The following is a 20,108-nucleotide window of genomic DNA, read 5'->3' on the forward strand; positions in this document are numbered from 1 at the left end:
TAAAGCATGCTTCCTCCTTACTTCCTAGGCCCCACCCCACAGGCCTTTGGTGGATGAAGAGGAAAAGTGTGCATCGGTTTTTAAGTTACTTGTTATAGGATAGTTTAAATGTCATCTTACCTTAAAACATGGAAAATACACAGGTTGGGGATTCTTAGAGACTTCTTAATTTTTCTGCAAGACTTCTTGGGTCATGTATTCTGGATCTGGGTTAAAGTTCTCAGTTTGATTTATTTATGTATTTGGTAAAGTTACAGTCACAAAGTTTTTAGGGGAATTACAACTACTTGAACTCATGGTAACTGAGCAAAAGTATTAATAGCTAGAAAAGAAAGTCTAATTCAATATCCAGTCACTTCCGGTGTTACTCTGCATGGTTTGTTTTTGGTTATCAGTCCAAGAAACACAATAAATAGCTGTGCTGTGTCATCTAGTGAAGGCTGTGACCACAAAGCTCCAGGGTGCTATGTCACGGCCCTCACTCACGGCTGTCCCTGGAGGCACACGGAAGCCAGCATGACCTCAGATGCTAGGCCACCACTCCAAGACCCGCACACATGCACAACTGTCCCCACCCCTCCCAGGGAAAGCCCAGGAAGACCCCCTCAGTGTTTCTGGCTGCTGGGCTTCTTTAGGTGTTTGGGCTCTGAATCCTTACCCTTTCCATTTCAGGTTGGGCATCCAGATGAGACCATGTCCTTGCTGAGCGTCAGTTTCAGCTCCTTTGGAACCAAAATAATAATAATAATAATAATAATAATAATAATAATAATAATAATAATACTATAGCAGTCATCTTCCTTAGGCAAGAACAGAAAAACATGCCAATTCTCTAGAATGCATGGAGGGTGGAACATTTAATTAACAATCTCTTATTTAGAATGTACTAGATACTCTTTTGTTGTTGTATCTGGCTTTTTGTTTGCTTGTTGCAACAAGGTCTCACATAGCCCAGGCTGCCCTTGAACTTCCTATGGAGTTGAAGTTAACCTATGGCCCTCTACCTCCCAGTGTGTGCCACCACGCTGCCTCATATCTTCTTTTTCATAATGACTTGACTGAAATCCAGTAATTCTATATCTAAAAGCCACCTTTTAAAGAGAATACTTTAGAGGTTTGGAGGTATTCATACATGTACAGCTATAATTACGGTGTAATTGGGAATGTTTTAATCACCAACTCTCCCCAAACTATATTCTGTAATGATTTTCCCCAGTTTTCCCTTCCCGCTCCCAATGGCCGCTAGTCTTTATGCCCTTAGGATTTGCCTGTCCGGGCATTTCATACACGCGCCACTCTGCATCTGGCTCTTTCTCCAGCATCTTTAAGCTCCATCCATTGTGTAGCATGCACGACCTCAGGTTTCTTTATGGAAGAAAAATATCCCACTGTGCGGATTTATCTCATTTGGTTTGCTCACTCGTCACTGTATGGACATTTGGCTATTGTTGAGAATGCTGCTCCAGACACAGGTGTGTGTGGTTTAATGTGGACTTGTGCTTCTGATTCTCTTCTCTCCTTGGGTGTAGAATTGCTGATTTTTAGAGGAACCAGCAAAGTGTTTGCAGAGCAAGTGCATCGTCACCTCTCTGGCTCCCAGTCTCTCTACACAATGCTGTCGTCTGCCAGCGTAGCCAATGTGAAGGGTATCTCACTGTGGTACTGACTTCTACTTCTCCAGCAACACTGGGTACCTTTTCATGCACTTATTGGGCACTGGGTATCTTCCTCGGATGTATGTGCAGTCGGACAATAATTTCTGCAACTTCGATTTTGCTGTAGAGTCTTTTCTCACACCACGTCTGTAAAACTGACTGTTGGCTTCTAGGTGTCACTTGCACCCCCGTTTTGACTCATATGATAGAAGCGTGTGGTAAAGAAGGACAAGCTAAAATGTGTCATTTCTAGGGTCAGGAACCTTATAACCCCTTTGCAAATGCTGCTCACTGAATCCTGACATGGGTGCAGGAACTGAGTGAGGCCCATCTGTCTTTACTGTGTGTTCTGGGAACTGAGCATTTGTCTGAAACCGTGGAACTGTCTGGAAGAACTTGGAGCATGTCGATGTCGATAGCTCCACCACTCAGGTGGAGTTCATTTGTTTAGTTTTCTCATTGTAATTGTGTGTGGTGTGGTGTGTGTGTGTGTGTCTGTGTGTGGACTGTAGAGGCCATGTGCTTCCACTAACCTAGGCTCCAGTAAGCACTGGAATGGCCAACAGTATTTACTGGATCATCTTATAGAAATCTTCCTCCTGACAGCACAGTGCTTGCTCACATCGGAGTTAGGAAGGAAGCAGCTCTGAGGGAGAAGCTGCAGCAGTGGCTGGGAGAGGATGGTCTTCTCCAGCTTGCCTGAGGGAGGCTCATGATAGATCCAGTTTGTAGTGGGCCAATGGAAGTTCCAGAGCAAGCTGGCCAGCCAACAGCGTGCATTCTGGGCTTCTAATCCTATAAAATGAATCCCTTTCCTTTTTTTATACCAGCCATTTTCAGATAACATAATTGTACTTATATATTATTTTATTTTTACTTCTATAAAGGTTGGGGCACCTATCAGATGAGGTGGCACATACCTTTAATCCCAGCACTTGAAAAACAGAGGCAGGCAGATCTCTGTGAATTCAAAGCTAATCTGGTCTACAAAGTTCCAAGCCAGCCAGAACTACAGGGTAAGACCCTGACTCAAACAAAACAAAATCAAAACCAAAATAAAGAAAAAACAGTGAAATCACCTAAGAGCCAGACACCCCAAAACTGGGGAGAGGCTAGGGCTGAGGTATCTGCCACCCTGGAGCCCTAGGTCCCGCACTTTCTCCCGTGGATGCAGAGTGTAGGTCCTGGAAATGCATGCAATGGACCGAAAGGCTCCCGCCCTGGCAGGAAGCTGCCTCCCCACCACAGGCTAAGGCAGCAGCAGCTGTTTCCTGTCTTTGACGAAGAGGAAAAGTCCAGAGCCACTGACGAAGGCCCCATAGGCCCAGAGCTGAGTGTTGGAGAGGAGGTGGTGGTTGCCCTTAAGAGGGGGCCCCAGGAGCCCCAGAAGACTGACAACATCCTATGTGGAGTGGAGTGTAGATTGTGGGCGGTAGCTGCAGGACAGCTTCCAAGCCAAAGAGCCTTCCCTTTTGTGTCTCCCTTAGGGTCTCTTTTTCTTGTCAGCTCTATGGCTTCCTTTTACACAGAGCAGGGAGAGTGAGCAGGTCCAAGCAAACAAAGGACTGGTTGAAAGGAGCAATACCTCTGCGCATTTTCTAAACGTTTTCGTGGAAAACAAAAAAGCCCCCCTCCCCTCCACAAACCAACGCTATGAAAAGTATGAAAAGGACGGGAGAAAAACAAAGCATAAACAAATAGAAGTATTAGGTATTTCTTAAGACGAGCCTCTCAGCCGTCGCAGATAATTCCAATCAGACCAAATTAAACCAAATTTAAAGATGCCCATGTTTAATGCAATGCTCCCGGGTGGCCCCCAGAAAGCATGAAGAGGGAAAGAAAGGAAAGGGGAGACCTCTCAAAACCGAGAGACCACGTGTTTATTCTCGGGGAGGGGGGGCAGTTTAAATAGCCTGTGGGAGTGGTATTGTCCTTCCCTGGGGAGGGGGTCACCATTGGTGGGTTTTCTTAACCCTGCCTGGGGAGGGTCTTCTCCCAGGAAAACAAGAAGAACCAGAAATGAGAGCAAACATAGTATTTAGTAAAATTTCTGTTCTCAGCTAAAAAGGCAAAATTCATCTTTGTCTTTAAAGGCTACCTTAAAACCAACACAGAAATGTTAACAATAAGACTTAAATAAAGGTTATCAGAGGAGGAAATACTAATTTTTAAGTGGGTCTTTAAATTTTTATTCATTTATTTATTTATTTATTTATTTATTTATTTATTTATTTATTTATGGTTTTCTAGACAGGGTTTTTCTGTGTGACAACCCCGGCAGTCCTGGAACTCACTCTGTAGTCTGTAGACCAGGCTGGCCTCAGACTCACAGAGATCTGCCTGCCTCTGCTTCCCGACTGCTGGGATTATAGGTGTGCACCACCACACCCAGCACTGTTTGTTTTTATTTATTTATTTATTTATTTATTTATTTATTTAAACTGCCAATGTGTTTGGGAAAAAATGAACTTTGAAGTCAGGCAGGGTATGTATGCCTACAGTCTTAGTAATTAGGAGGCTGAAGCAGATGGATTTGAGTTCAAGACCAGCCTGTACTACACAGTGAAATTCTGTCTTAAAAAAAATTAAAATCCTTTGATAACAAATTTACACAATGTATAAAAATTCCATTTTTATTAACAACTTAAGAAAAAATATGGGAGAACACGGTCACAGTATCAGAAACTTAGAAGAAATGTCCAGGCAAATAATAGGAAGATCACATAACTGGAAATAATATGAGCCACGTTCAGTGCCTATGGGGACAGTGGGGACTAGAAGACCAGGTGTCACAGGGAAGGGGTCTGTGGGATGGACTCTCTGGCCTGGGATTTGACCAGGGCAGGTTCTATGTCCTGGCATACTTATTATTAATTTGGTATCTGCACATTTCCTGAGAATAGACTTGGTTTTGAAAACAGCATCATGGGTAAGGACAGTGAGCGAAGATTTAAAACCCCCAATTACTACCTTGGTTCATTGAGGCATTTGTAAGAATAATGATGACAGAATTAAATTGTTCTTCATTCAGAATTAAGAACTTGCCAGTGATTTGAGTTAGATGAAGAGGAAGGGTTTAGAGTATAAGTTTTCTAGCAAATTCTTCCAAGTTGTAGTTTTTTTTTTCCTGGATTCTGCACAAAACAGGTAATTCAGATAGTCATATAATGAGTTTTGAAGCATACTATCTATTCAGGTTATATTCTTACCAAACTGTCCCTGGCTCCTGAACCTGTAACTACTCAGCTGAACTCATTTTATCTCCTTGTAAATTTGGGAAGAAAGATGGGTGAATTCCCTGGGGGAGAACTGCCCAGGCTTCACTATGCCTTTTGCGATTTGAGAGACAACTACCCACCGACAAGTGTGTGGGAGGCACCGGACAGCGAAGGCTTAGTGGATGTGTGTGCAATGAACCTGCAGAAGTCAAGAATGAGATGGCTGTATATTTACAACAAGAACCGCAGGTACCTTTTCTCCAGGTGCGTCTGCATTTGTGGGTGCGTCTGGCCACGGCGTCCCTGTCCTCCCACCGTCTCTGTGCTCCAAACCAGGGCTCTGAGCTTCCAAGTCTTTCCAGGATGAGTTTGTTTCGTTTCCGCGCTTCCATAGGCGCCTGTTCTCTTGTCTTCCTGTTTAGACTCCAGAAAGGAATACACACATTCTTTCATCAACCCAGAGTTATGGTACGGAAAGTTCACTCTGCATTCACAAAAGGATCAAGTATCACCAGGCTTGGTGGGCTCTGGGTAACGTTAGGGCTCTCGTTTGCTTCCCATTGAGAAACACGCACAAACCATCCCTCACCATCCACGTGCCAGGATGCTTTCTGCCCAGTGGAGGAGTGGGCACCGAGTGGGTAATGACGTCATGCCCCTAAGCGTGAGTGGTGGCAGCCAGGGGGCAAGGCTGAACAGAGCCTGGGCGGTGGTGGCACATGCCTTTAATCCCAGCACTCGGGAGGCAGAGGTAGGAGGATCTTTGTGAGTTCGAGGCCAGCCTGGTCTACAAGAGCTAGTTTCAGGACAGGCACCAAAAACTACAGAGAAACCCTGTCTCTAAAAATCCAAACAAAAAAAAAAAAGAAGGTTGACAGCAAGAAGGGGAAGAAGGCCATGTGGAGAAGCCCGGCAGACAGATGCAGGAGTCGTCTAGCCTGTTTTGAAAGTGTTAAATGCTTCAAACCAGGTACAGGTGCATATTTTAGAGAGATCATTGTGGGGTAGAACTAGCCTTGGCTCCAACACAGCATCCAAAGTTGAACCAGCTTGAGGGAGGGGGAGCACAGTTCAAATGCCATAGCTTTCTCCCTTGTTGTAATAGATATTCTTGACGAAATGCTTTTTCATGTGTAATACCTTTAAGCCAGTGCTCTCAACCTTCCTCATGCTGTGATCCTTTAATACAGTTTCTCGTGTTGTGGTGACCCCAACCATAAAATTATTTTGTTGCTATTTCACAACTGCAGTTTTGCTACTGTTAGGAATCACAATGTAAATGCCTGATATGCAGGATATCTGACACGTGACCTGTGTGAAAGGGTTCTTCAACTCCAAAGGGTCGAGACCCACAGATTGAGAAGCACTGCTTTAAATGGTTGACTTTGGTTGTTTGTCTGTTGAATACTTGTCACCAATTTCGCTGGGTATGTGTTCAAGGAGTTTCTCCTTTTCCTTCAGGGGATCCCTCTCTGATGGCTTAATTGAATGCTCTGTTTTCTACTGAGTTGTTGGTCTCTGAAGACACAGGTATAAATTTTTTTTAACGTAAATGATCTTTGTAACCTTGTTGGTAGCAACCAAAAACAAACTAAAATGTTCCTCAATAGGTGAATGAACAGAGTAAGGCCTACAGGAGAGGGTGCCGCTCAGCAGCCCAAGGATGACCCAACAATGTCTTCAACAGTGTTAATCTAGCCAGGTATGGTGGCACACACTTTTAATCCTAGCACTCAGGAAGCAGAGCCAGGGCTATATAGAGACCCTGTCTTCTAAAACCAAATAACAATAGCAAAATAAATCAATGCCATTCTGTAGAACATGCATACAGTAACAGAGCCAACCACATTCCTTGTAACCTTCGGAGCCTGGCTGTCATTGATTGGCACTAGAAGAGTTGGGGGCAAGGGTGGCATGCACCATCTTCACTAAAGAGATGGGTTTCAAGCGCATGCCTTTAATCCCAGCATTTGGGAGGCAGAGGCTGGTGAATCTCTGTGAGTGCAAGGCTAGCCTTATCTACAAAGTGAGTTCCAGACAACCAAGGTTACACAGAGAAATTCGTCTCGAAAACAAACAAATAAAAAAGAGATGGGTTTCAGTGTGTGCCATATCAAACCCATCAAATTGTATGCCTTCACTGTAAGATATTGTTTACCAAGTACCATATGTATCTCAGTGAAGACAGAAAAATTAAGTCAGGAGTAAATCTCTAGTTATTGGCTGAATAGTTTCTCTCAAAGTCTTGACTGTTTCTTAACTGGCAGCTGTATTTATGCTTTCTAAATTACGCCATTTTCCATGCCTGTGAAACAGACAGGATCCCATTGACAGCACCTCTATCTCTTGCCTAAGTTGGCGGCTTGGGTGCTGGTCTGTAGCTTAGTCTGTTATGAATCTGGAAACAGCTTTAAAGGGTTAAAGAGTTCAGGAGCATCTGCAGGAAAGCCTGCATCGCTGTGACCCTCTATGGTCACCAGCAAGACTCTACTCAAAGCGGGAAGGCTAGAGAGGTCTCCCAGGGTATATGGCTACCAAGGATGGAGCACCGCTCCTTTTGCAGAAGGGAGGATAAAGGACTCATGTGAGTATTCATAGGTTGGTTTCCCGGAACATGGAGGCCTGCTGCCCTTCATCCTCTTGGGAAGCAGAATTCTAAGCTGGAAGAAAGCACAGGTTCAGAGGACAGTGCTGGCGTAAAGGGGACAGCCATGCTCTAACCAGGGCATCAGGGCTGAGCCCTCTGCGCTCTGCCAGACAAGGATCTAACACTTTGCAAGGCTGTCGGGTGCTCTGCGACTTGGACACACTCTGCACCCTCTACAGTGATGGCGATTTTGGCCAAGTTGTGCAGCTTCACTGTACCTCAGTTTCCCCACTATGAAATGAGAAGCCTGAAGCCTCTGCTTTGCCTGGTCATAGTGAGGATGGAGGTTGGGAAGGTTCTATGGGCAGTTCCTGGAACACAGCAGGCATGTGGCTGGGCAGCTGTCCCGGGGCCAATTCTTGTGCCTTGATATACTTCAGAGCCTCAAGGAAGGTCTTGAGTCAGGGAGCCTATGGGCACTTTGAATTTGGCTCTTATGACTGGAAAGAACACCTTGCCTCTATATCACCATGAGCCTGTCCCCTACCCTTGAACCCAGGTCTAGCCTGGTGCTGGCTAAGACAAGGGCCCCTCTATTACCTTCTGTGTGTAAAGTTATTTCCGCCGTCAGTCTGTCCCCTGGCTCTCATGGCAGAGGCCACCCTCTGCAGAAGCAGCCAGTTGTCTCTGTTGATGATGGAGAGCCTTTCTTCCTCCACCTGCGGACACAGGGACCCCTCAACAGCACAAGGTTCCCCCAGACATATTTTTCAAAGCCACTCTCCATAGGTCCCCTGAAGTGTCAGCAGCAGATAGCAGGGGTCACCTCAATCCTGGGCCCTGAGACAAGAGCAGGGAGACCACTCCATCCTTGGGTTGCAACACACAGGGCTGGGGCTGCCGCAGCAAGGAGTTATAGTATCGTGTGCATTCAAGTTGTCTGTTAAACTGACGTGTGGTAGCTGTGCTAGCTGGGGGATTATCTCAGGAGAGAATTATCCTGCTTAGAAGAAGTGTATACTTAATTCCAGAGGGAAGAAAACAGTATGCCCACAGCCTCCTGCACCATGTGTGCATGAGTGCGTGTGCAAGAGCATGTGTGTGTGTGTGCGAGCATGTATATGTGTGAACATGTGTGTGTTCATGTGCCTCAGCTTGCCTGTGGAATCAGAGGACAACCTTGGCTGTCCACCTTCACGGTCTGTTTTGTTTGAGATGGACTCTCTTGTTTGCTGCTCGATAGGCCATATTCCTTGGACCCCAAGCTTCTGGGGGATTCTCTTCTCTTTCCTCCCCATCTTGTCAGAAGAGCGGCAGGACCACTAAGGCCTGCTTTCAGCCTTTACACCGACTTGCTGGTGTGTTCAGCTGCCCTTCAACTGTGTTCGACCGATTGACAAAGTTAATTACTGTCCGTTTGCCTGGGGGGGGGGCACACCACTTCAGGCATGATCATGTGTGGCTCACTCTCCACCCATGACCCATGCTTCAAGGAACACAAATCTGGAAGGGGCCAGCAAATTTAAAGCAATGATGCTAATTCATTATCTGGAGCCGAACTGTACCAATTGCCCTGAAGTTATCTGTCTGTGTCTGTGCCATTGCAGGGCAATGTCAGGGAAGGTTCTGGTACAGTCACTAGCCAGCTACCTCAGGCAGGTTCAGTTCAGCTGGCCTGTTAGGTGACACCTGGCTTTTGACAAGGCCAAAGAACTTGTCTACTCCCAGTCCAGAGGCTCTGAACTGATGTCACCTTGTAAGCTGGGAATGTGGTTAGAAGAGGAGGTGGCACATACCTTTAGTTTCTTGAACTTCAGGTAGAGGTGGCTATAAGTCTGTGGTGGGTGGGTGTCCACTAGTGGTTGGGCATTCAGAACCTGCGGCACAGAGTGGGCAGTGAGACACCTGGGGCAGTTTGAGCAGGTTCTGTGACATCCCCATTAGGACCTTGTACTCAAGATTATTATTATTATTATTATTATTATTATTATTATTATTATTATTATAATTTTTTACAGAGGTGATGGGAATTTTTATTTTATTTATTTTTTTAACTTTTTTTATTCATTTTACGTACCAATCACAGTTCCCCTTCCCTTTCCTCCCCCTCCTCCCCCTCCCCGCATATCTTCCCACCCTCCCATCCACTCCTTAGAGAGGGTAAGGCCTCCCTTGGGGACTCAACAAAGCCTGGCACACCAAGCCGAGGCAGCACCAAGCCCCTCCCCCATGTATTAAGGCTGAGCAAGGTATCCCTATGTAGGGAATGGGCTCCAAAAAGCCAGTTCATGCACCAGGGATAATTCCTGGTCCCACTGCCAGGGGCCCCACAAAAAGACCAAGTCACACAACTATCACCCCCATTCACCCATGTGTGTACATGCACATGCACAGGGTTTTCTGACCTTCCATTCATCCACTGACATTTATCTGACATCTGCTTATCATCTACACATAGAGATGAAGATCAATTCATGCTAGGCTAGAGCTCCACCTTGGAGACAAAGCTCCAACCATCTCTCCGTTCTTATTAAGCCACCAGGACTCAGTTCTGGGGCTCCATCCTAATGGCATTGTCTAATCCAAGTCACTCCCGCAGGCTTCCCCCTGAACATCCTAGGAGATCAAGTGTCTACCCTCAAGATGTATGGGCCTCACGATGGGGCTCACATTTCAGCACATAAAGCTTTAGGAAACATTAAACCATATCCAAACCACAACACACCACATTCCAGAAATAACTGAACAGTAGCCTGCGGAGAAGTTTCTTACTCTTTATACAATTGTATATCAGTCCTTATGGGTAAAGAGCCCTATTGACCCAGCTGCCCACTGACGGATATTTGAATTGATTCCAATCTCGCTATTACAAAAAAAAAAAAAAAAGCTGCAATGAGTATCTTTTGCAATTTGTCTTTGTGCGTTTGCCAGTCTATCTGGGATTGGAGTTGCTAGGGTAAAGGATAAACGTGTGTGCAATTTTATGAGGTATTGCTCAGTTCCCCCACGGGGCTCTGCCTTTCACACACAGCCCAGCAGAGCGTGGTGGAGGCTCTTTCCCCAGAGCATTGCCAATGACGTCTGGGCTCCTCACCAACCTCAGAGTTGAGAAACAGCCTTAGAGGGCAAGCTTGATTTGCATGTATCTATTATTAGTGGTTGGCCATCTTTTTCACAGGCTAAAAGCTGTCTGAACTCCTGAAGACTTTTCTCTTATTCCGTATCTACTTTCATTTCCTTAGTTTTAGAGTTTGTTTACATATAAACTCTTGATGTAAATTATAGTTATTTTTTCTACTTACACTTGCTTTTGTTTTGTTTATTTTTGTGGCCATGCTATAAATCTTTTTATTAGTCAAGTTTATCAGTTTTCTTTCTTTTTTTTTTCCAAAGGGCTTTGAGTTATGGTTAGTAAATTTTCTCTACTCTGATTTTATAGAATAAGTTTCCCATCTCCTAGTACTTGAGGAGTTAATATTAATTATTTTTATACTTAATCTTTTGACTTGCTATTTAAAGGCAGGATCTAACTATGTAGCTTTGATTGTACTGAAACTCACTATGTAGCCCAGGCTTGCCTCTGCCTCCCGAGTGCTGGGATTAGAAGTGAGCACCATCATGCCTGGTTGTGTTTTTTGAGACAGCCTAGGCTAGCCTTGAAATCTTGATCTTCCCCTCAGCCTTCAGAGTGCTGCTGGAGTTACAGGCATGTGTCATCACATTCTCTACACACACACACACACACACACACACACACACACACACACACACTTCGTTGTTTTGAGACAGGATTTCTCTGTGTAACAACCCTAGTTGTCCTGGAACTCGCTCTGTAGACCAGGCTGGCTTCAAACTCACAGAGATCCGCCTGCTTCTGCTTCCCTGTGCTGGGATTAAAGGTGTGTACCACCACTACCCGGCCTCTTCACTTATATTTAAATCTACAATCCTTTTGGAGTTAGTTTCTCTTAGTATAGAGTATGTGGACTAAAGACACCAAACCCTGAGGATCCAGACTGAAGCTCCAATCCCAGGAACTAAGTGCAGAGATGGGATCCTCTGGAGGAAGGTGAATCTGAACAAAACCTTGGGGTCAGAGCCGTCACAAGACAAAGGGAGAGCTGGTCCTCTCTGTCATGTGAGCTGAGAGAAAGTGAGCTGTTTGCAATGCATAGAGCCACCCTTGCTAAGAACTGAACCCTGCCAGGCATTTTGTCCTTAGACTCCCAGCCCACAGAATGGTGAGAAATAACTCTCTGCTATTAAAACAGTCTAGTCTAGTATTCCCCACGGCAGCTCATACTAAGGCAAGAACAGACCCAGGTTTCTCCTCTGTGTAGGGCATTCTCTCGCTCAGTACTGTTTTTCTTCTTGTTTGATACACTTTCGCTGGGGCCTGAACACTCGTGTCCTCCAAGCTTCGTATGTTGAAATTTTAACTCCTAAGATTAGGAGGTAGAGTGTTTGGGAGGTGATGAGGGTCAGGGCCTCCCTAAACAGGATAAGTGGCCTAAGAGATCCTAGTGTGAGGGACCCAACGGGAAGGCACCATCTATAAAACCGGCCCTGGTCTGGCACTACAATTGCCAGCATTTTGACTTAGAACCTCCAGAGCTATAAACAATAAATCTCTGTTGTTACAGGCAGCCCAGATAGACTAAGAGACCTTTGTGGTCTTAACGTGCCCTCAGGCTCATTGGCTGAACAAGGATGCAGCCTGCGGGCAGGTCTTGCCTCAGAGCTGAAGCTGAATTCCTGTGAAAGAGGCTTGTATCAAAGGGTGCCCCTTCTTCACTCCCCATGGAAGGGCACAATTCTCCGTCTTCTGCTCTACCACCAGGGGACACTGCAGTAAGATCCACAGATATACATATGGATGTATATTTATATATACGTGTATATATACAATACACACACACACACGTATGTGAAGCACCAATCAAGTGTGTGCCAAGCTTCTGGGACAGCGAGAAGACTACTGTTGTCTGCAGACAGTCTGCAGGGACCACTTTTAGTATCCTTGGGTTTTCAGAAGCAATTGCAGCTGAGTACTTTGGGCCTTTGTTCTGTCTCCTGTCTGTACTGAACACTGTCACATGCTTAGATCCAGAACCTTGTGTTGGGTTTAGCATTTGCTATCATAGGTGAGCCTTCTCCGGTCATACTTTCTTTCTAGTATTTCCTGAGAATGCATGCATGGCTACCAGGTAAGATTGATGATGAATGTGTCTGGCCCCAGGGGGTTTTCCTGAGCATTCAAAGCAACTCAAGGGAAACATCTATATTTGTGCATCAAGTGTTTATTTTCAAAAATGTTCTTCCCCTTTTTGTTTGTCCAGGTCTTCTACTGTGATCTTTCAGAATGTTCTGCTGCTGTCTGCATAGGCGTGAGAAGAGCTGTGCTTCGTCTTCTCATCCCCTTTCCTGTCATTCTAGAGTTGGAATCCTGGATCGCTCAAAATCTACAGGTATCTTTTTGGTGGTAGCCAGCGAGCCAGCTGGTGATGAGGCTCCTGCCTGGCCTCAAATGGAGGCCCGTCACCAGGGGGCTGATTATACAGTCAGAGGTCTAGAAATTTTGGTCCCAGTCTTCAACCTCTCTGAGGAGAGTGAGAATGAGGGTTAAGCTAGTCCCCAGTGCTAAGCAATTTGATCACCCATGCCTGTATACAGAAGCATCATTAGGGACCCAAGGGACAGTCTGGCAGAGGCTTCCAATAGTTGGATGCCATGTGGAGGTCCCTAGGGACGGGGATTCTGATGGGAGTGTAGCGTTACTAATCATCGTTTTACTCTGCCTTTTCCACGTGAAATGAGGTGGAGCATTTTTCACAGGCTCACTTGCCATCTGTATATATCATCTGGGAATCCCTATTCAGTCTTAATTAGATTATTTTCTTTCTGTTGAGTTTAGGGGTTCTTTGTACATTTTGGAAAACATTGTTTATCACATATATGCTTTCCAAACGTTTCTCCAGGCTGGGGCTTGTTTCTTGTCTCTCGCAACATTGTTTTTCACCGCAAAGAGGCATTTTGAATTTTGATGAAACTCAGTTTATCTATTATTTCTTTCATTAACTGTGCCTTTCTTTGGTTTTGTATAGGAAAAATTATTCAATCCAAGCAATTCAGTGGGCTAATAGTGTTAGCTGAGTTCAAACATTTCTGTACTGATTTCCTGGCTGGCGATCCATTTCTGACTGAAGGTGTTAGAATTTCCCGCTAGGACACTAGCACCACGCATTTCCCTTTCCCCTTTAAAAATCATCATATGTTTAACTGTAGCTGTTCTCATATACTCACATAATGTAATTGGAGCACATTAGCCTTCTATTGTCCTTTTGTGGTCCTCCCTTCTCAATTCATCATTTTTCTTGCCATTCTAACTCTCCTTGTCCCAGGACTTGATGCTACTGTAAGCAGCAAACATGTCAAGGACCACTGTCCTTTGGAAGGGCTGACCCTGTTGATATCATACACTGATTTTCTCATCCCTAATAACACTTCTTGTTTTGAAGTCTGCTCTGCAGAAGATTAAAAACAGTTATTTTTGCTTCCTTTTAATGAGTGTTAACATGGTGTATTCTTTTCCATTTATTCGTAGTCTATGTATCTTTAGACTAACGTGAACTACTTATGATTAACATACACACACATACCCATATGTATTTAAATATATTTTTGATCCACTTTGATAATTTGCCTTTTTCAAACACATTCACCCATTATTGTGTGTTGGGGTGGACACGCGTGTACATGCGAGTACACGCTGTCTGTCACAAGTGTGTGGAGGCCAGAGGGCAATTTGCAGAAGTTGGTTCTTTCCTCGTATCATGTGAGTTCCAGAAAATCAAACTCAGGTCATGGGGCTTGGTGACCAGGACCTTTACCTGAGGAGGCTCTCCCAGCTTCCAGTCTCTGTCACTTGCTTGCTGCGTTTAGACCACAGACATACAAAGTGCGTGCCCATCCAGTAGGAGTCACCTCTACAACATTTGCTGCTATGTTCCATCCATTGGCCTTGTCCATTGCTCCTTTTTTGTTTTCTACTAGTTTTCTGCCTTTTCTCATTTTATTTGAAATTTAAAAATGTTAATTTTAGGACTAGAGAGATGGCTCTGGGGTTAAGAGCACTGTCTGTTTTTCAGAGGTCCTGAGTTCAATTCCCAGCGACCACATGGTGGCTCACAACCATCTGTAATGAGACTTTGTGCCCTCTTCTGGCCTGCAGCTATACATGCAGGCAGAAAACTGTATACATAATAAATAAAAAAATCTTTTAAAAATATTAATTTTATGTTATTTGTACAAGTATTTTGCCTGTATATATGTGTATTGCATGTGTATCTGGTGCCTGAGGAGGCCAGAAGAGGCCGCCAGATCCTTTAGAATTGGACGTGTGCCTCCACCTGGGTGCTGGGAGCCCAACCCAAGTCCTCTTTTTGCAAGAGTAGCCAGTGCTCTTAACCACTGACACAACTCTCCAGCTATACCAGTTAAACATTTTAAAGACTATTTTTTAATGGAGTTTGTGACATACATTTGCAACCATCCCAGTCAACTTACTACCATCACAGTGAGGATTAATATTAATATTAATTCAAATAACTTTCCCATGAATCATGGGTAGTGCACTTCCTTACTACAACTAAATCCTATTACTTCCCCTGCTCCTGTATCACTGAAGACCTACACAGTCCAAGCCACTGTGACTCTCTGTATTTAATTAATCTCTATGACATATGTGTGTGTTTGCATGCATGAACACAGTCCACAGCTTGTCAGAGGACACATGACAGGTTGGTTCTCTTCTTCCATCATGTAGGTCCCAAGAATTAAATTCAGGCCATCATAGCAGAATGTGCTTTATCTGCTGGGACATCCATCGAACACCTTAGATTGTTTCTTACTTTTTATTTTTCTGAGGTTCAAATATAATATGCATGCCTATGTGTATCTGAGATTGCTTTAGGGCATTTTCTGGGCTCCTCGGATCTCTGCTGTGGTGTCTGGATGTGGGGGACACTGCCCCTTATTACTCCTTCTTATAGATCTTCTCCTTCCCTTCTTCTCCCTTTGTTGTTTTCACTGGCACGTTACACCTCTGCACGCGTACCACTGCGTTTGGATATTCAGGTTTGTTTTCATTTTTTCTTTCTTTCTTTTTTTGGTTAGGCGTTGGTTCTTTTTGATTTCAGTTTCGAAGGTTGCTATGGTTTGCCTCTGTGTTCACCCATGATTCATGCTGAAGCTTAATCCTCCCCGTGGTGGTATTAAGAAGCAGAGCCTTTGGGGGAAGTGATTAAGTCATGATGTTTCTTTTCTCGTGAATGAAATGAAAGCCCTTATAAAACAACCATCAGCAATCCACCTGCCCCATTAAGGCTGTCATCTTGGAAGCCACTCTTTGCAAACACTGAGTCATCCAGATCCTTGAATATCTTGGACATGTGGTCTCTTGAACTGTAAGAAATAAATGCTTGCTGTTTGTAAGTTGTCTAGTCTGGGGTGTCCTGTTACAGCATAAAGAACAGATCAGTGCAGGCTTTATCGGTGCATCTTCAGATCTGCAGACCCTTCCATCCGCAGCGGATGCCCGACAGACAGGGAAGGAGAAAGGCACATTTCCAAAAGAAGCAGCAGACAGAAGGATGTGTGCGCTATAGCGGCGCTTGCTGAAGAGTGGGAGCGGGTTGGAATGGGCACTCAGCTCCTAAAGTAACTACTGAGACTCTAGAGGTGGCCCTGGGGTGTCAGAGGTGACTGGAGTACTCCGTTCTCCTTTTTCTGTTTTATCAAACTCTCTGTGTTTTCAGAGAATCTCAATCTAGCTCTAACTGCCTGAAAAGCTGAGATCCCTACTCTTCACATGGAACATGGATTGGCTTTTATTCAAACTAGCTGAACGTGGGGTGTGAGAGAGGGATCTCTGGCCTTGGCCACGCCCCCTCACCCTTCTTCCACCCGCTCATAACTGTCTTCCTCTAACAGGGCCTTGGTCCGGGTCACAGTCACACTTTGTCCCTGTGCTGTCACCTTGACATAAACATAGACATCTCCAGGAAGAGGAGCCTCAGTGAGGAAATGCCTCCATCGGATTGCCTGTAGACAGGACTGTGAAACATTTTCTTGATTAATGATTGATGTGGGAGGGCCTGCCCACTGTGGGCGGTGCCGTCCTTGGGCAGGTGGTCTTGAGGTGTATAAGAAAGCAGGCTGAGCTAGTCATGGGAACAAGCCAGTCAGCGATGCTTCCCTGTGGTCTTTGCTTCTGTTCCAGCCTGAAGTTCCTGTCCCGACTTCCTGTGATGATGGACTATGATGTGGAAGGATACGCCAAATAACCCCTTCCTTCTCCGAGTTGTTTGGTCATAGTGTCTTATCACAGCAATAGACACCCCAACTCTGACAGTCTCTCCTCCCTCATCTTAAGCCTATGGGTATGTCCCACTAGCTCCTAGCTCCCACTGTCTGACCTCCTTAGCTTCTGAACTCTCCACACCCTCCGTCGCCATGGTTTCCATTCCGAGGTTATTTTCTCAGCTAATGTGCTCCATCCCAACCCCTTTTCTTTAGCTTTTCCATCAGAGAAGCCCAAGGCTGGTCCCTGGACCATGCGTGCTCTCCCTTCTCGTTCTTGTCTCTGCCTTCGCTTCCTCCCTTCTCAGTGAGACTCAGGGTTTGTTCTGTAACGTGTTAGCACCTTCACCTTTGAGTCAGACCTGTGGATTCCCAGTCTACTGGTTCTGCTGGTAGTCATAGCCAGATCAGGTTCTCTAGAAACCCCAGTCATAGGCTTCTGGAGTATTTCTGGCACATTATTCAAAAATTGTGTATTTGTGCCATAAGTTAATGCTCCCAAACATCTCAGGGCCCCAACCGACTGTCCACCTCACTGAGTTCCATTTGCTCATTCAGCCTTCTCCGCTGCAGCAACCATTTCCAAACAGGTTTGTTTTATGACTCTACGCTCAGGCGTAGAGTCTGGTCCCACACATAAGCTCAGGTGACTGTCTGTCTCAAAGGGTTTGGGCCAGTCCCTGGGATAAAAAAGAACAACATTCCCACAGGGCTGGTCTCCAAGATCACTCACAGAAACAATAGGCAATGATTCTGGCTTCTTAGTGTGAGATTGTCACTGAGCGGCTACTAGAGGGTGATAATGCCACAGTGAATAGGCGTGATCAGAGCAGGTGGAGCCGGCGCCGTGTGATGAAGCTGCGCGTGCAGCATGGGGGCATGGACAAGAAACCAGAAGACCACGATATGCTTCTTGTAGAAGGGAAGTGAGGAAGTTTGAGATGTCAGGAAGCTAGCTCAGACCTTTGAAAGAGCTGGGAGGAGTGCTCCATGGGGGTCTCCTGGGGCCAGTGAGGTGGGGCATCAAGTGAACCTTGCAATGAGCTGACCTCTTAGGGTGACACCTGAAAGTTCAGAGGAAATAGGATTGACTGTCTATGTGGTACCTGGGGCAACTCCTGAAAAATAGTGAAGAGGATCACCCCATTCCTGGTTTCCAGAGTCAAGGACACCCTCCCTCAAGGGTTTCCACCATGACTGATGGAATGCCATTAGCAGATGTGCCCACTAGGAAGGCAGAGCTCCTTCATGGAATTTTTTAAAAAAGATTTATTTATTCATGTGTTTTTATGTAATCTGCACGACAGAAGAGGGCATCGGAGGGAATGGGGATCAAGTCCCATTACAGATGTTTGTGAGCCACCATGTGGGCGCTGGGAATTGAACCTGGGTCCTCCGCAAAAAGCAGTCAGTGTGCTTAACCTCTGAGCCATCTCTCCAGCCCCACTTAATGGCATTCTTAAGCAACATCTGCATCCTCATCTGGGTTAGAAATAATCCTTGTCTCTTGCCTTTTCAGGGGCAAGCAGACTTTATTCTCCTCTGATACCTGCAATGTGGACCAGGAGCGGACACACAGCTCTTTGTCCTAAGGTGATTTCGGGGAAAACTGGGTACTCTAAGAACACACTGTGACACAATGAAGAACCCAGATAGGATCCGTCATTCTGGGGCCGGAGAGATGCTTAGCCAGGTGAAGAACACTGGCTGCTCTTCCAGAGAATCTGGGTTTGAATACCGGCACCCACAACTGTCTGTAACTTCAATTCCAAGGAATCTGGTACCTTCTTCTGGCCTCCATAGACATCAGGTACACACGGGGCGCACAGACATACATGAAAGCAAGCATTCATACACATAAAACAATTTTTTAATAAAAAAAGAAACTGCCATTCTGACCATCTGAACCTGTGACCTGCTTCTCTGGTCTTTGTCAGGCACCCCAAAACCCAGTACCGCAAAGCCCATATCTTCCTGGTTCATGTCCTACTTCCCTGGTCTCTGCCCAGCACCCCAAAGCCCAGCATGAGGCTAGCTCGTGTCTTCCTACCTTTTTCCTGTGGTCCTGGTAGGTTTTCTCCCAGGCTCTCTGCAGGTCCCTATTAGCCCAGGGGGTGGTCAGTTGGGGGACTCTCTGCATCTCTGATCACAAACTCCAGGCTCCCTTCAAAGAGAAGCAGGTGGAGCCTACAGCCCTAGTAGAACTGTTTGTGGGGGTCACGTGACTGTTACCATGGCGCCCAGGCTTGGGGCGAGCCCGGTTCTGCCTGTGGAGGCTTTGGAACAATGGATGAGAACTAAGGGAAGAATAGACTCTCTTTCCTTCCACTCCAGCGGTTGTCTTGGGTCTTGATGAGCTCACTGTTGCCGTTTTGAGGAGAGCAAGTCAGCTCCCAGCCCCAGAAGACAATGTGAAGGCCAAAGACCATCCCCTTCACCAGAAATGAATAGAGTGGACCAGCCCTCCTCACGCTGGTGTCCTGACTCATCCTGGCTGCCATCTGTCATTCTCCCCATTTCTTCCCTTTCTTACTCTTTGTGAAAGAAACACTTTTGGTCCTGTCTTTGAGCCTTTTAAAACTGTTTGGATAACTCCAGCTTAGGAAGTAGATTTTCTTTCCTTCCTTCCTTCCTTCCTTCCTTCCTTCCTTCCTTCCTTCCTTCCTTCCTTCCTTCCTGGCCACACCACCATGAACGTGTCCAATTTCATCTCTTTTTTTCCTTCTATTGACTTGAGGCTCAGTTATACAAAATCTTAGTCATTTTAAGCTATTAATTTTTTTAAAATTAATTTTTATTGCACGTAATTAATTGATATCAACAGGAGCATGCATGTGTTATGGCATTCGTGTAGAGTTCAGAGGATAGATGGTGGTGTTCGGTGCTTCCACCATGTGGTTCTTGGGGATCAAACTCAGGAACCAGGCTTGCCGACAAGTGCCTTTACCTGTTGAGCCATCTTTCAGGCCCTAAGTTATTTTTATCTGCCCTGGACTAGTTTTCCCTAGCAACCCAAAAGAGTGTCAAAAAGAATGGCGGTGTTGTTTTTCTTTCAGAATTCTGGCCTTTGTAACATTTGACATCCAGAATCTGGGGTACAGAGCTGGTAGAGGCCAATTCCTGTTCAACTCAGGTTTAGTGAAGGCTAGAAAGGGCACATAGCCGCACGATTCAGGGGCTGTCAGTCTGCATAAAACACCAGCTGAGCTTGAGGCAGACTTAGGATATAAGGTGTGAGTGAATCCAAAGTATGACCTGCTCCTGATATGCTGGAGGACAACTGGCTAC

The 20,108-nt window shown here is 45.5% G+C and overlaps 1 protein-coding gene across 2 annotated transcripts; it reads right to left on the reverse strand.

Annotated features, from left to right (window-relative positions):
• Positions 1-256: 256 nt before the first annotated feature.
• On the reverse strand, positions 257-18,966 carry Cfap97d2 (CFAP97 domain containing 2). 2 transcript variants are annotated; one of them, XM_057752962.1, is made up of 6 exons: positions 18,871-18,966; positions 9,257-9,337; positions 8,061-8,179; positions 5,127-5,296; positions 659-722; positions 257-494 (listed from the first exon to the last, which is right to left on the reverse strand). In XM_057752962.1, the coding sequence occupies exons 1-6, from the start codon at positions 18,958-18,960 to the stop codon at positions 479-481; spliced, it is 540 nt and encodes a 179-aa protein (XP_057608945.1). In that variant the 5' UTR covers positions 18,961-18,966; the 3' UTR covers positions 257-478. The 2 variants fall into 2 exon arrangements, with proteins under 2 accessions (XP_057608945.1, XP_057608946.1); XM_057752963.1 differs by lacking the exons at positions 257-494; positions 659-722; positions 5,127-5,296 and having other exon boundaries at positions 8,057-8,179.
• Between the last annotated feature and the right edge of the window lie 1,142 nt (positions 18,967-20,108).

The sequence above is a fragment of the Chionomys nivalis genome, chromosome 20 (assembly GCF_950005125.1).
Source record: "Chionomys nivalis chromosome 20, mChiNiv1.1, whole genome shotgun sequence".
Classification (NCBI taxonomy): Eukaryota; Metazoa; Chordata; class Mammalia; order Rodentia; family Cricetidae; genus Chionomys; species Chionomys nivalis.

Coding starts and splice junctions, on each gene's coding strand:
- Cfap97d2 (XM_057752962.1), bottom strand. CDS start 18,960: ATGCAGAGAGTCCCCCAACTGACCACCCCCTGGGCTAATAGGGACCTG. Junction 9,338..18,870: donor ACCAGGACCACAGGAAAAAG/GTAGGAAGACAC, acceptor TCTGTGCCGCAG/GTTCTGAATGCCCAACCACT. Junction 723..5,126: donor CAGACGCACCTGGAGAAAAG/GTACCTGCGGTT, acceptor TTGGTTCCAAAG/GAGCTGAAACTGACGCTCAG.